This window comes from Myxocyprinus asiaticus, chromosome 1 (genome assembly GCF_019703515.2).
Source record: "Myxocyprinus asiaticus isolate MX2 ecotype Aquarium Trade chromosome 1, UBuf_Myxa_2, whole genome shotgun sequence".
Lineage (NCBI taxonomy): Eukaryota > Metazoa > Chordata > Actinopteri > Cypriniformes > Catostomidae > Myxocyprinus > Myxocyprinus asiaticus.
This window is the reverse complement of record NC_059344.1, coordinates 22,740,622-22,756,689: the sequence shown is the minus strand read 5'-3', so window position 1 is coordinate 22,756,689 and position 16,068 is coordinate 22,740,622. Positions and strand designations below refer to the sequence as shown.

The window sequence follows — 16,068 nt, the reverse complement described above, 5'->3', positions numbered from 1 at the left end:
GCAATCCATTTAAAACGGGACGATGCTAAAGACAGGTGTAAATGGACTTCAAAATGTTTTGAGGTTTGTCCACTTTACCCACATTTGAAGGTGGTTGAAAAAGCATGTGAGCACATTGGGCTGTTAGTGTGAAAACTCATCCGTTCGAACAGCAGCGAAGCATCACCTGTTTACCTGTCAAACAATCGATGGGCTAAAACAAGGGTGAAAATTGCTGGCTGCGTGCCCTTTAAGGTGAAATAACTGTCCGGTTGGCAAATTTGAAAAAGAGAATACATTACAAATTAAATACACAAACTTCTTCGGTGTGCCGATAACAACATGCAGGGACACAGATGAGAAACATGTCTATCTGAAGCTCGGTTAATGCAGGTACTCTACTAAAATAACTCTTTAGATTAAATGCAAGTATAATTAAGAAAATCGGTTTGCCAGTTTTTAGCGCTTTCTTTTTCTTTGTTTACTTAGTTGTGCTTTATCATCATGATTGATGTATGTTATGAAATCAGAGACCCTCCTCTCGAAATCCAAACACAAGTGGTCAAAAGAGATATTACGACCAGGAGTAAATGGTGGCGTGGATCGTCCAAAATGCATCATAATACCAGGTGTAAACAGGTCCATATATACAGGCCTCAGCCCTGTACTCACTTCTGTTTCTCCACTTTGTAGGAGGCAGTGAGATCATCAAATAGCTTGCTGTTCATCTCCATAAATGTCTTTAGCACATTGTAGATAAGAGAGATGATCGTCCTAAGGAAAAAGATAGAAAACGAGTTGTTTTTAATTTCTTAATGAATTACTAACATAAAATTAACATTAACTAACTAAACGTTGCATATGTTAGAGATTTTTGTCATTCTGAGTAAATGCAATCCAATTGCTGACTCTGAATGTACTATTTATGTGTATCCGATTACATGTGCATGACATGTATTAAAAAAATAGTCCTGTCAGGAAAAACGAGTTTTAAACTAAACTAAAGAGTGCTGTCTTTACTCAACAAAAGACAAGAATTAAAATCAGCAGGAGCAATTCTGTCTTAGCTATTCCTTCATGGTCATTCCTCCACCAATAACAAGACATCTCAGAATGAGAGTATGTGGTAAAAATTGGTGGAAGATTTAGGTAGTAAAAGGATATAAACTGTCTAAGTATAAACCGATCGGCACACATAGGTTTTTGCTCATGACCCCCATTTCATGTTGCATGTTAACACCTTTACGCACGTTCTTACCGGCTTATCAAATGTGCGCTAGTGTTGTGCGCATGTCAGTTTATGTTTTGCCATCAAAAGGAGAGAATGACCTGATGATTTCAAATCTCATGTAAACAAGGTTTTCTTGCATTTCAGATTTTCGATAGTTTGATTGCAGATTTTTGGTAGATATCAGCGTATTGGTGCATGTGAATGCTCTCAGTGTTATTGAAAGTGTTCTAAATCAATCTTATGTATAAAAAAATACTGACTGGTTCCAATGCTCTTTGGAAACTCTGTACAGTGTGCCAAAGACCAGAGGCAGGATGACCTGGCAGTTCTCCTCTATTAGACTCAGAATGTACTCATTATTCCAGAAATACAGAGCCCGCTCTGCAACCTGTGAGTGTGAGAGAAAGAGAGAGAGAGAGAGAGAGAGAGAGAGAGAGAGAGAGAGAGAAAGAGTGGAGAGATTGCCCGACCAGTACAGAAACAGAAAGATGTTCATCGCACCTCCTTGCATTCACAAATACTGCAGACAGACATCTGAGGAACAGTTCTAGTGAATGACAGAGATGGGAAAGCACAGTGTGGGAGTAATGCACAAGTGTATAGAAGGAAGCGAACCTGGAAATGAGGGCTGGAAATGCAGGCAGCAATCTGTTTGAATAGAGGCTCCTGCACACGGATAAACTGAGATGGTTCAATCACATCCAGAATTTCCTCGATCTCCCCCAGGAACATCACCTGGAGTCACAGGATGATGTCCAAAAACACTCAAAAAGGAATGGATATCACACAATATTTATTGGCAAACATACATTAAGTATGAAGACATGTCCTGAAGTATGACATTTTTTTTTTATTAGCTATAATTAAGTCAAAATATTCAAAAACATTCTCAGTAAAGTATGAATTATGTAGTAATTCAATATCTCAGAATTCTGTGTCAGAACATTAGTATCAAGTTCTTTTACCTTTCATGTATCTATACACCCATCTATGCTTTCTTACCTCTTTCTGAGTGCATGTTTTGGGCCAGTATCTCAGCAACCCCCTGATGATCTAATGAAGAACAGTAAGTAGACCAATAAATAAAACATTCACCTTCCTGTTATGAGTGAAACTTTCAAAAGCAATTGCTGTAGTAATAATGGTAACATTACCATTTGTGTTATGACATGATATTTTTAAATTGGACTTACATGTTCTGTAACCGTGGCATCCTTCTCCATGAATTGCACCACACAGTAAGCTAGCTACATAAAAAAAAAGGACACAAATATTTCAGTTCTTGTGGACTGTAATAAAGTCACTTGCTGTAATTCTCCAGGCTTGCTACACACTGTATGTGCCACTTCAAAGGCTCATTGATTTTACCTGCAGGTGCTTCTGATTAAAGAGTATGTGAGGGTGTGTGAGGCAGGGTGGGGTGGTGCGGTGTTGGTCAGTGCAGCTACGCTTTAGGGAGATTGTTCACTGATTAGAGTGCAAGCACTCTTTCACTGTGAGGAACAGATTAAAGCCCTTATCTTCCTTTCATGGTTTGATCTGAAGGACTGAGCAGACTTCACAAATAAAACCATTCTTCTAATCAAGATTCTAAATGCCACCACATGGCTTTATCATCAATCTGTCAGCATTGCAAGATTTTGCAACAGTCAGTGCATTGGCACATACCTATACAGAACAATATATTGAAGTGCCAATAAGTAGGTGTAGGTGATAGACACTATGGACGCTTTTCTAGATTTAGAGAGAACAGTTTTAGGTGAAAAGCAACGTGTAATGTTAAAAGTAGGCACTGAAGTGGTGCACTACAGTTAGTAAACCTGCAAGACATTCTGGTTAGATGCAGGGCCGTAGTTAGAAATTGGGCCTGGTACAACCAGTGTCAGAAATTTTCTTTTATAATAAGGGGAAAAATGTGCCCCCTGGATTACATTTTCAGAGGCATTTTTTACCTTTTAATAGGGCAATTTTTTCTCTAACTATAGAAAACATAAGCTGACTGTGTCTCATCTGTTTATGTAAAATACTTTAAATAAATATATTAATAGAATTTCGTAAAAGTGAACTTTAGAGTGTAACTGTGCCAATCAATAGTAGTCATAGTTAATTACATTTTAAGTTAGGGTATATTCTAAAAGCATTTCATCTACATTTCTTAGGTCAGCACCAACTAGCTGATTTTCCCCATGATTTTCAGGTGTAAGCTTCCTTCATTAACATAACCGCCAGCCAGGCTTAGGGAGACGGAATGCGCATTAGCGTCTTTCAACGGGAGGTTGTTAATCACTTAACCATCAGGACGCCCTGCTGAGTTAATGGCTCCAAAAACTGAAAAAACTCATCCGGCTTTCTGGAAAAACTCGCTCTGTCTTATGTTCTCATCAAGTGACCAGTGAGCTTTTTCTTTTATTAAAGAACTGACAAGACGTCAAGCTGATGTGACTCGTTTCATTGCACTCACTGCATATCAACACAGACGCTGATTGTAATCCATAGTGATTCTGTCACCAAGCCTTTTTTATTAGACAAAAATTATATCAGAAAGTGGAGACACAACAGTCTTTTTTTTTTTTAATGTAATTTTTACGCAATATTTTACTCACTGAAAGCCGCATATACTGGTGTGGTGCCAGCTATACATGTCACTAAACCACTGAGACTATACATAAGTATATAATGACATCTTTAGGCTGCACACTCACATACACAAGCTGCATTTATTTTCAGATTAGTATATTCCCCAAAGAGGAGACACAATGCAGATTTCGAGCAAAAGAGTGAGAAAAGGATGTTTTTCCAAAGAGAGTTTACACAAACGATATGGCCATGTGCGTGCGTGTGTGTGTGTGTGTGTGTGTGTGTGTGTGTGTGTGTGTGTGTGTGTTTTGTTACCACGGAAGACCTTCTGCATGGTTGCCTGGGTGAGCTGTTAGGGTGGTGATGGTGTGTGTGTCTGCTTCGGAAGGGCTGATGTCACATAAAATCTTTGCCTTTCCCCTGGAGGTGAAAGCCCTATTAACTCCTGTTTTTTCTCTCCCCTCTTGTTCTTTTCCACATCAACCCAAGAACATCATAATTATCCTCTTAGTTCTCAGTCTATTAAGTGTTTTCTCTCTCTTGCTCTCCCTTTAAAAAAAGGTTAGAATCTTTAGCAAGAGATTTTATGTGCATGTGTTTCTGAATCTATGTATAAATCTGTGTGTGTTTTCATGTTTTGTCTACATGAGAACAAGTTTTAAGCAGTAAAACCCTGGCCAAAGTTAAACTAAGATTAAACATCAAACCTCAACACATGTTTTGGCCTGGCGCACAATAAAAACCCTACACCTAAGAGACACCACAGTCCAAATATATCCCCTGGTGCCACTCAGTAGTTTGAGGCTCAATGGGGACTAAGCTCTAATCACCCTAATATAAATCCACCAAGACTTAACCACTCACCATTAGTTCTTATGCAAACAGATTGAATAGAAACCATATCATAACAGCCACAGGTTACACAGAGTTCAAAAGAATAATGCTGCACAGGAAGGTGACAAAAACATTTATGAAAATCAATAAAAAAAGTTCGGTATTTAGCCTTTCATCTCGCTAGAGCTCTCCACAAATGCGTGATGTGTTGGATGAACCTTGAGGGAAGCGTGATTAAAGATTTGGCTGCACTGTCCCCTTCTGTTTCAATGAAGGCTACATGAAATAAGTCTGGCCATCTGAAAAAAATTCCCTGGGAGAGCCTTATATGCCCTTGCGAGGAAATTTCAACAGCCTGGAGTACAGGCACTGCATTATGGATGGGGTGATATTGACAAGGGAGAGGGCTAGTGTTGGAATGTAGGGCAAGCACTTACAGAAAAGACACACACACACACACACACACACACACTCGCAGACACAAACAAACCAGCAGTATTAACATTAGAAAAGCACTTTCTAGAAATAACATGCGAATTGGTTGCAAAGCAGTATAAATATAATACACAACCAACTCAACATTATGCAAGAATACATATGTATGCAAACAATCACACAGCACCATACACACACAAATGCACACAAAGTTAAGTTTATAACCGCTACACTGTATGTTAACACTGTATACAGTGGCCCCAAAAGGTTTTCAGACACTTAGGCCACCCTTAAATTGTTTTTATTTATTTTAGCGCAGAAAAAAACCCATCACACCCTGTGGCGTCTGCAAACAAATCATACTGGATCTTTTCTTAGAACTAATTAAGTTTTTCTTCATTTTTGCAATTAATTTTAATCAACTGGTTGAGCCTGATCTCATTGAACTTGGCTGTGGCATCATAGACCTTTTTCACACTCTGTGTTTTGTAACGCGGAAGTAAAAGTTTGCAGGGTAAACTTTGACAGCGGTGAATGGCAGTGAATGGGAGATCACAGCACATAATATTTTCACTTACCCATTTGCTCCAAGAACAAAAGAAAAAGTCCACTATAACATTTGGAGGTGAAATGTCCACTGAGTGGCACTAAAAGCAAGTGACATTTTCTCCCAAACAGATGAGGTTTTACAGTTTTTCGAAACAGCTAAAACACTAAACGCCATTCTCTGAACCAAATGCTCAGTGGCCTAAACCCATTTGTCGAATCAATCACTCTTTTTGCAAAACTCTAAACACATTCTCACTCACTGTGATGCACTTGTGTTGCAAAAAGTTTAACACAACTACAACACAGTTATCATCGTTTACACACAACGACTCAAAATTGTTCACACTTGTTTCTAATGATGTGAAAACGTGATGCTGAGGCAGAATGAATCTCTCATTGATTTAGATTTAGCAGTTGCACAACATTTTGAGTGAGTGTACTGTAATGCGTTTTCATTTAGAGTGATTTTTGTTCTTTGGGGTTTTGCAGTTGGACTACAGTATTTTTACATTATGCAAGTGCTGAATATACAGACATTCAAAACTGTATTACTTGCAGTACTTACAATATCTTCACTGAACTACTATAAGTTGTGATTACTATACTTTTTTTGACAGTAATTGCAAAATGTGCTTACTATATACAATAATAAAAAATAAACAAATTCTGTAACTACATGCCCTGTGTGTAGTTTTTCTGATGTAGTGTCTAATGGATGCTCTGTAGTGTTTATATATTGACTTGCTGTGTGTATGATCTGAAAGCATTGTTTGATTTTGAGCACAGATGAAATGGTATTGAGGCAATTGTTTAATTTTGCCAGAAAAGTCAGGGGTTTTGTGAATGTAGTTTGAAGACTTGGTTTTGTGTTTAAAGTTGTGAGAAAATGGGTGAAGCTTTCAAGAAATGTGTTTTAGCAATTCAGAAAAACTGTAAAGGTCAATGCTCTATCCAGTTTTAAATCAACAAAACCGACCCCCTATCCTAAACCTTAAACCTAACCTATAGTGTCATAAAAAGCAATTATGAGATTAAAAAAACACAGTTGCTGAAGCAACCGCATAATTTTGTGGTGCCTCTATGACTCTTGGATTTTCTCGAGAAGTTTCTCCAATGACGATGGCAATATGCTCAACTGAACCTGAGAATTAAGGTTAACGGTGCTGGACATCCAAACTGAACATTTTTTACACTAAAGCTTCATGCAAACCATTTTTATTGACCTCTTAGACTGTTTAATTCACAAAATAACCGCCGATGACAGCAAAAGCATGTGATGACTGTAAGTTCCTCACTTTCTTTACAGAACGAACGAACATGCTTTTAAAAAAATTAAAATAATGTTTTATTACTGTTCGCATAAATGTTAAAAGCTTCCTATTCTCATTTACTTGGGAGTCTGAAGCCTTCCTTATATGGCATTTTCATGGGCATGGATTATGATAATTGTGAATGAATGTACACACGCGATTAGTTGTACTAACAAATCTGGGGAATACGAAGCGCTCATGAATCAGGGGAAAGTTTTTGGGAAGCTCAATTTTACGCATAAATTACTCCCAATTATTTTGTATATTTACACAATTTTCATGAATGAGGCCCATTTTTCATGTTGTAGTGCCTCTAGTGTTCATTTGACCAAAATATGTACAAAGAGGTATGAAAAAAATCATTTAGCAAAAATGTAGGTATAGTAACGTGCTTATATGAGACCAGGTAGAACTGGTCCCAGTGTGTCCAAATATGTTTTTGTTTTAATTTTGAACAATATATCCATTGTTTTATAACTGAAAACCTAACAGGCTTCTTTTTGTGAAATGTTTTGCTTGAGATTGGGCTTGTGCTACTTTTCTTACAAATAAAGTCCACTTGGTTTGATATTTTTCATACAATGCAATTGACACAGTTTTATGATGAAGTATGTAATGTTTTTCAATGTTTATTTCTTACGTTTAAAACTTTCTCCTTTCGCCCAATATGCTGAGACAACTAGATAAGTAAGTAAGTCACTCCTCGGTTTATTTCCCCAAAAAGTGTAAACTCTGTGGTGTGCACTTCTGCATTCAATTCAGGATAGATTTCATAGACACTTAATCATTAATCTTATAGTTCATACAAAATCCTTTAGTTTTAAACATTGCACACCAACATCTACTCAGATTACTTACATAAAACGGTACTACACATACAGTATATAATATGTTTAGCCAGAGGGGAACTGGCTAACCCTAACCCTATATAACATAGCAACAATGGCATTTGAGGTGAGACTTTCTGTTTGTTCGACCAATGGTAGGCAATTGTAGTGTTCAGGGAACCTGTTTGAGAACAGATTTGGTTGAAGATATGACACACTTTACTTCTTTAAGTGTCCAAATAGTTTTTTGGGGCCACTGTATTAAGCATTAGTATTTAGTTAGTATTTAGCGCCCTCATGTGGTGTGTTATCCCATTACAGTGGATTAATTAACCGCATCAGACCTGTGTGTGTGTATCCCAGTGTGGGTGTTCCTGTGTATCAGGGAGTCTGAATCTAACCTGCGCATGGAAAATGGAGAGAGATTTGGCAGTGTGCAGGGGGATCAGGACCCTCACCAGGAACTGCTTATGCTCTGATTTGAGGGGCAGAGCAAAGCCATTAATGATACTGGAGGAGAGGAGAGGAAAGGAGAGGAGAGGTGAAGGGAAGGAGAGGAAAGGAGAGGAGAAGGGAAGGGAAGGGAAGGGAAGGAGAGGAGAGGAGAGGAGAGGAGAGGAGAGGAGAGGAGAGGAGAGGAGAGTAGAGGACGAGACAGAAAAGAGAAAAAGGAGAGCAAACAGGATTAGTATCAGTTGTTTTGATGAGGCTCTGTATACTCATTGGCCATATTATTGTTCATCACCTAATCCCCTGCTAAACCCTTCCTCTCTTTTGGACTGGCATCACCTCTGTCTTCGGTTTAGCTTTATGTTTGTTTTTTTACTCGGTCTATTCCTCCCTTCTCTTGAACTATTATTTAATTCCATTCAATCAATATTTTCTCTCTCTTTCACTGTTTTTTATCCTACCATCCACCCTGTCTCCTCCCTTCCCCTCGCTCTATCGGTTTACATATTCGATCTCTCTCATTCCTCTAGTCATCTTCCCCATTCTTTCTCTCTCCATCCATCTCAATCTTTTCACTCTCTTTATCTCTTTTCTTGCCCATCTTTTCTCTCTCTAAGTCTACAGATCTCCCCTCTCTCTCTCTCTCGCTCTCTCTCTCTCTCTCTCTCTCTCTCTTATTCGGCCTCATTCTCTCTTTTTCACTAGTGATCAGTGAGATGTGTGGGTGGGAGGCACTATAAATACTATTGGCATCAACCTGAATTTAGACCTCCATCCCCAACACTCTGACTCATATCCCCCCCCCCACCCCACCAGCACCACCACTCCTTCTCTCTGTCAAAGGTTTGCTTTGTTTATGCTATTAAACACACTCCAAAATCGGCACCATTTTGTTTGCATTGAACAAAACAGACAAATCAGCAGCAGTCTGGAAACATGCCTATGAATGACATTGCTGAACACACTAAAGACATGAAACACGGCTATAGAACATGCAGCATGTGGATAGTGCTGATGTCGGAGGTGACTGCTACAGTAAGTGTCTGAATTACTAGTTTACACACCATATAGCTTCTCTCAAGTAATCGAGTGAAACAGGGGTATCACTAACTGCTGCAGCACAGTGCTATGTAATACTATAATTTACTCCTTTGATATAATAGTACTAAGTGTCATAAGATATTATACAGGTGCATCTCAATAAATTAGAATGTCGTGGAAAAGTTCATATATTTCAGTAATTCAACTCAAATTGTTAAACTTGTGTATTAAATAAATTCAATGCACACAGACTGAAGTAGTTTAAGTCTTTGGTTCTTTTAATTGTGATGATTTTGGCTCACATTTAACAAAAACCCACCAATTCACTATCTCAAAAAATTAGAATATTTTGAAATGCCAATCAGCTAATCAACTCAAAACACCTGCAAAGGTTTCCTGAGCCTTCAAAATGGTCTCTCAGTTTGGTTCACTAGGCTACACAATCATGGGGAAGACTGCTGATCTGACAGTTGTCCAGAAGACAATCATTGACACCCTTCACAAGGAGGGTAAGCCACAAACATTCATTGCCAAAGAAGCTGGCTGTTCACAGAGTGCTGTATCCAAGCATGTTAACAGAAAGTTGAGTGGAAGGAAAAAGTGTGGAAGAAAAAGATGCACAACCAACCGAGAGAACCGCAGCCTTATGAGGACTGTCAGGCAAAATCGATTCAAGAATTTGGGTGAACTTCACAAGGAATGGACTGAGGCTGGGGTCAAGGCATCAAGAGCCACCACACACAGACGTGTCAAGGAATTTGGCTACAGTTGTCGTATTCCTCTTGTTAAGCCACTCCTGAACCACAGACAATGTCAGAGGCATCTTACCTGGGCTAAGAAGAAGAAGAACTGGACTGTTGCCCAGTGGTCCAAAGTCCTCTTTTCAGATGAGAGCAAGTTTTGTATTTCATTTGGAAACCAAGGTCCTAGAGTCTGGAGGAAGGGTGGAGAAGCTCATAGCCCAAGTTGCTTGAAGTCCAGTGTTAAGTTTCCACAGTCTGTGATGATTTGGGGTGCAATGTCATCTGCTGGTGTTGGTCCATTGTGTTTTTTGAGAACCAAAGTCACTGCACCCATTTACCAAGAAATTTTGGAGCACTTCATGCTTCCTTCTGCTGACCAGCTTTTTAAAGATGCTGATTTCATTTTCCAGCAGGATTTGGCACCTGCCCACACTGCCAAAAGCACCAAAAGTTGGTTAAATGACCATGGTGTTGGTGTGCTTGACTGGCCAGCAAACTCACCAGACCTGAACCCCATAGAGAATCTATGGGGTATTGTCAAGAGGAAAATGAGAAACAAGAGACCAAAAAATGCAGATGAGCTGAAGGCCACTGTCAAAGAAACCTGGGCTTCCATACCACCTCAGCAGTGCCACAAACTGATCACCTCCATGCCACGCCGAATTGAGGCAGTAATTAAAGCAAAAGGAGCCCCTACCAAGTATTGAGTACATATACAGTAAATGAACATACTTTCCAGAAGGCCAACAATTCACTAAAAATGTTTTTTTTATTGGTCTTATGATGTATTCTAATTTGTTGAGATAGTGAATTGGTGGTTTTTTGTTAAATGTGAGCCAAAATCATCACAATTAAAAGAACCAAAGACTTAAACTACTTCAGTCTGTGTGCATTGAATGTATTTAATACACGAGTTTCACAATTTGAGTTGAATTACTGAAATAAATGAACTTTTCCACGACATTCTAATTTATTGAGATGCACCTGTATGTACTTCCTAACTCTGGATACAATGAATAAACCATAGCCATCCTCCTTATAATCTAAACGCAAGGCTTTTACATGTATTGATTTGCTATGTGAACATCATTTGATAGATTTTCCAACAGGTCAATTAGCAAGGCTGAACCTGATACATATTAAAATGCTTTTTTTCTTTTATTACAGGGGTGTTCAAACTTTTTGATTCCAGAAACCCCCTATATGAGTCCCCTGTGAGGGACAAGGCTCTTTCTTTTGTGTTTTGGGCAGGGGGTCCCTCAGAGGGAAATAGAGAAATACTATGGCTGTCAATATTTAAAAAAATAAATAATTGTGGTTAATCTAATGATTAGTCTTTAGAAAGTAGAATGAAGCACTGATAACGTCAAATTTGGTAAATGTTATTATTTTAACCCTAGTACCACCTTGCGGTCCCCTGGGTGTACCAAGTTTGAAAACCTCTTATCTATAATGTTACATGATTTAGGAAAATATAAAAAAAACAGTGAACACAACACAAATTTGGCATACTTTCTAATATGAAGGTACCAAAGAATACCTACCTTCCCAAAATCTCCAGAAGTTCAGCAACTCCATTGAAACGCTCAGTTTCATAAATGAACCTGTTGAGTTTAAAATGAGATATAATGTGATATTAATTGTAACAAAGGCCTAAAGTGGCCATGTGTGTTTTATGTATTTGTCTGACCTGAGGAAGATGTTGTTGATCTGTTTGCGGATGTAGGCCCTCAAGCCCAGGAGTTTGCCATAGACACGGTGCAGTATAGTCTTCAGATACTCTCTCTCTCTGGGGTCCTCGCTGTCAAATAATTCTAGCAACTGCATGGCCACACACACACACACACACACACACACACATATAGTCAGCCTTTTTCATTTTATTACTAATGACTAATTACTGTAGTTACAGTAATTACTGAGTTACTGTAGCTCAGCTGGTTGAGCATGGCGCTAACAATGCCAAGGTCATGGGTTTGATTCCCAGGGAACAAACAAACTGATAAAATGTAAACCTTGAATGCACTGGCTTTCACATTGGCAGTTTTGACCGACACATAGTTAGCATGAAAAATTGATAATATGAAAGCTGTTTTGCGAGCCATGGTACAGAACACGAGACAACCTGTAGTAGGTGGTCTGAGCTGGGTTGCAATGGAACTGTGGCACGCTTCGCATGAATGAGAAAGAAACCTGTACTCGGGTCTGCACTTGTTCAGGAAAGAAAATAACTTATGCATGCGTTTTTGCCGATTTAAGCATAATGACATCATCAGTTGCACAAAAGCAGTCACACATGCACCATGAATGGCAGTGGAACATTGTGGAACATTGTGGGACACAAAGAGGTGAGGTGCCTTTACACACGTCTTCTCCTGGACATGTACAACTGCTAAATTATGGCATGCGACACGCAGAAGTGCAAGTGTCATTCACTCTGGTGTGCCTAATAACACCAAATATACACACCCAAATATAAACACACAAATATAGCAACCCGTTTTGTGTTCTCCATCATGTGCACGTTTGTGATGATGCAAGTTTATGATGGAAAAGCACCGGGGTTCAACAGAATTTGAAAGAGCCTGAAGCCAGGCCAACACTGTGGGGGGTACCGCTAGGAACAATCGCACTTGGATTCGGACCACAGCAAATGTGCCCAGTATGAAAACCACATAGTTTCCTTTGGATAAAAGTGTCTGCCAAATGCATGAATGTAAATGTCATGATACAATATGTCCTCACACTTCTCGAGAATGTTTATAATTGGTATGCCTAAAGACAAGATTAAAACTGAGCTGCAAAATTAACAGATATGTTAAGGAGTCAGATATGTAACAAATCAGAGATAAAGACTAGAGGGCCTTTTGGACCTAACAAACTTTTTCATTTATGTTTACTATGAAAGTAAACATAAAACAGCATTTGCAACCCATTTTACATCCATAATGTGAAATATTTTTGAATTAATCAGGATATTCAATGAGAAATGATAATATTGTGGGACTTGATTTTATCCATCTATGGTAACATCTTAATGTTTGGGTTAAGTCAAAAATATTATTTAACATCAATGAATCAACCTGACTATTCTCTACTTATGTGAGAATGCTGTTTGTAGACTACAGCTCAGCATTCAACACCATAGTGCCCTCCAAGCTTGATGAGAAAGTCCGGGCTCTGGGCTTAAACAGCTCACTGTGCAGCTGGATCCTGGACTTCCTGTCAAGCAGACGCCAGGTGGTTAGAATAGGCAGCAACATCTCCTCATCACTGACCCTCAACACTGGAGCTCCACAGGGCTGTGTTCTCAGCCCACTCTTGTATTCCCTGTACACACATGACTGTGTGGCAACACATAGCTCCAGTGCCATCATTAAATTTGCTGATGATACGACGGTGGTAGGTCTGATCACTGACAATGATGAAACAACATACAGAGAGGAGGTGCACACTCTGACACGCTGGTGTCAGGAGCACAACCTCTCCCTCAACGCCAGCAAGACAAAGGAGCTTGTGGTGGACTTCAGAAGAAAAGACAGAGAACACAGTCCAATCACCATCAATGGAGCACCAGTGGAGAGAGTCAGCAGCTTCAAGTTCCTGGGTGTCCATATCACTGAGGAACTCACATGGTCCGTCCACACTGAAATCGTTGTGAAGAAGGCTCATCAGCGCCTCTTCTTCCTGAGACGGCTGAGGAAGTTTGGAATGAACCGCCACATCCTCACATGGTTCTACACCAGCACTGTGGAGAGCATCCTGACTGGCTGCATCTCCGCCTGGTATGGCAATAGCACCGCCCACAACCGCAAAGCCCTGCGAACTGCCAGACACATCATCGGAGGTGAGCTTCCCTCCCCCCCAGGACATCTATACCAGGCGGTGTGTGAAAAAAGCTTGGAGGATCATCAGAGACTCCAGCCACCCGAGCCATGGGCTGCTCTTACTGCTACCATCAGGCAGGCGGTATCGCAGCATCAGGACCCACACCAGCGGACTCAATGACAGCTTCTTCCCCCAAGCAATCAAACTTCGATCACGATACATATATCAGCACCGCATTTTATTAATCTCACACTGGACTGTCATAAATTATATTCTCTCTTAACAACACATTGGCAACTGACTATCAACCGACAGCATGAATGTCAATACAGTACAATACAACCTACTGTATATTTTATATATACTATATATACTATTTTTATTGTATAATGTGTATTCTATATTGTGTGTATGTGTATTCTATATTGTGTGTATTCTATACTGTACACTGTATATTATTTGTATATTGTGTTGTGTGTAATTATGTGTATATTAGATTTTAAATTGTGTTGTGTAAATCTGATGTTTATTGTAAATTGGTATATGTCTCATCACTGTCACGACTGCTATGTTGATCGGAACTGCACCCAAGAATTTCACACACTAGTGCACTTGTGTATATGGTGGTGTGACAATAAAAGTGATTTGATTAAGTTAAGTTACACCAACAAAACTCATTTTAAGGGTTAGATCAGGTAGAAATAGCTCTTTACGGTAACAATTGCAGGTTACCAGTTTTGCAGTGTAAATGACAGGTGGTTCAAGCAAAAGGATTGAAAAATCAAAGTGCTTTGAGATGTCAGCTGACAAAGCTATTAGATTGTATTGAAAGATTACAATGACAAAAATTCTTTGAATCAACATGAACTGATGAATCACACACAATAAGAGCAGGAATGTGTGTTGAGAAATTAAATATACTGTAAAATATTTTGTGAGATTACCTAAAAAATGTGCTTCATGTGGCAACATCTAAATTAACTGATTATATTCAAATTTAAAATATGTTATTTAATCAGACTAAATTTACCGCACAAATGAGGTTACACCAAGTAATTTCATGGGTTAGATCAAATAGAAACAGTTCCTTGCGGTAAGAATTGCAAGTTACCACATTTTTCAGTTTAGGTGTTCAGTGTCAATTTTGCTTTAAAGCTGACTTTAAATATACATTTAAAAAAAAAAAAACGTTATACCTGAAGAACAAATTTCTGGTCCACATAGCGCTTGGCAAGTGAAGGCTGAAAATCTGGACTCTCAAGAAAGCGTAAAAAGAACTCATACACCAACTAGAAATTGAAGTGAAGATTTCAAATTTTAGGATGGTGGGGGAGAGAAAGAGAGAGGAGAAGTTATTTGAGCAGGGACACAAACCATAAAGTATAAGAATGCTTGTGTGTGTGTGTGTTTGTGTGTGTGTGTGTGTGTGTGTGTGTGTGTGTGTGTGTGTGTGTAGGGGTGTGAAAATGTACCTGTAAGTGCGGCCAGGAGGCTTCCAGAGCTGGTTCATCCTCCTCTGGGTCAAACTCAGGGTTCTCACTGGGTGGGAGTGTTCTAAAAATGTTCACTGAGATCTACAGACAGAGAGAAAGAGGGAGAGAAGGAAAGAGTTCTTGAGAAATTGAGGCTGTATTCTAATAGGCCACTGCCTCCCCAATGCAAATCACATTAAAAGGCACAGAATTGACAAATAAGCTGACTCACATTCTAAGGTCTGTTCACACCGAACGCATTTTTATGTCCATATGCATTTGTTTTTCACAAAGAACACGTTTGGTCTAAACGGCCCTTAACAATATCAGATTGTACCACTGTTTCCTCCCTTAAAAAGTACTATGGAGGTACCATTGTACAGTGATGGTATAAGATATCATATATATATATATATATATATATATATATATATATATATATATATATATATATATATATATGTATGTATGTATAATATATGAACCCTATGACGCCGTGGGTATCAAATATGATACACAATGTTTGAGGGCTCCTGTTTTACTGTCTGTTCAAGCAAATGAGCCAAACAACTTATGGTATGCAAGTTTTACATGTTTATGGACCATCTATTGGTTATTTTTGGAAAAAAATGGTTCTGTTTCATTCCTCCTGACCACCAGTGGCGGTGCTAAGCACTAATCGCAGCGCCAGCCAGAGGGTGTGTATTATTCGGCTGAATCATGGCTCATGGCTCCCTTGTCACCGGCTTTCCACCGAGTTGTAAACTGTGTCCGAATATGCTTCTTTCCGAT

The 16,068-nt window shown here is 39.1% G+C and overlaps 1 protein-coding gene across 2 annotated transcripts in view; it reads right to left on the bottom strand.

Moving 5' to 3' along the window:
- ppp2r5b (protein phosphatase 2, regulatory subunit B', beta) overlaps positions 1-16,068 on the bottom strand; it is a 33,388-nt gene that overhangs the window by 978 nt on the left and 16,342 nt on the right. For both annotated transcript variants that reach the window (XM_051707322.1, XM_051707328.1), the window contains 10 exons: positions 15,277-15,378; positions 15,001-15,093; positions 11,667-11,797; positions 11,521-11,580; positions 8,144-8,252; positions 2,404-2,457; positions 2,213-2,263; positions 1,826-1,945; positions 1,471-1,598; positions 652-753 (listed from right to left, as the gene is read on the bottom strand). In XM_051707322.1, coding sequence (XP_051563282.1) covers positions 652-753; positions 1,471-1,598; positions 1,826-1,945; positions 2,213-2,263; positions 2,404-2,457; positions 8,144-8,252; positions 11,521-11,580; positions 11,667-11,797; positions 15,001-15,093; positions 15,277-15,378 — 950 coding nt within the window. The remainder of the gene's footprint in view (positions 1-651; positions 754-1,470; positions 1,599-1,825; positions 1,946-2,212; positions 2,264-2,403; positions 2,458-8,143; positions 8,253-11,520; positions 11,581-11,666; positions 11,798-15,000; positions 15,094-15,276; positions 15,379-16,068) is intronic.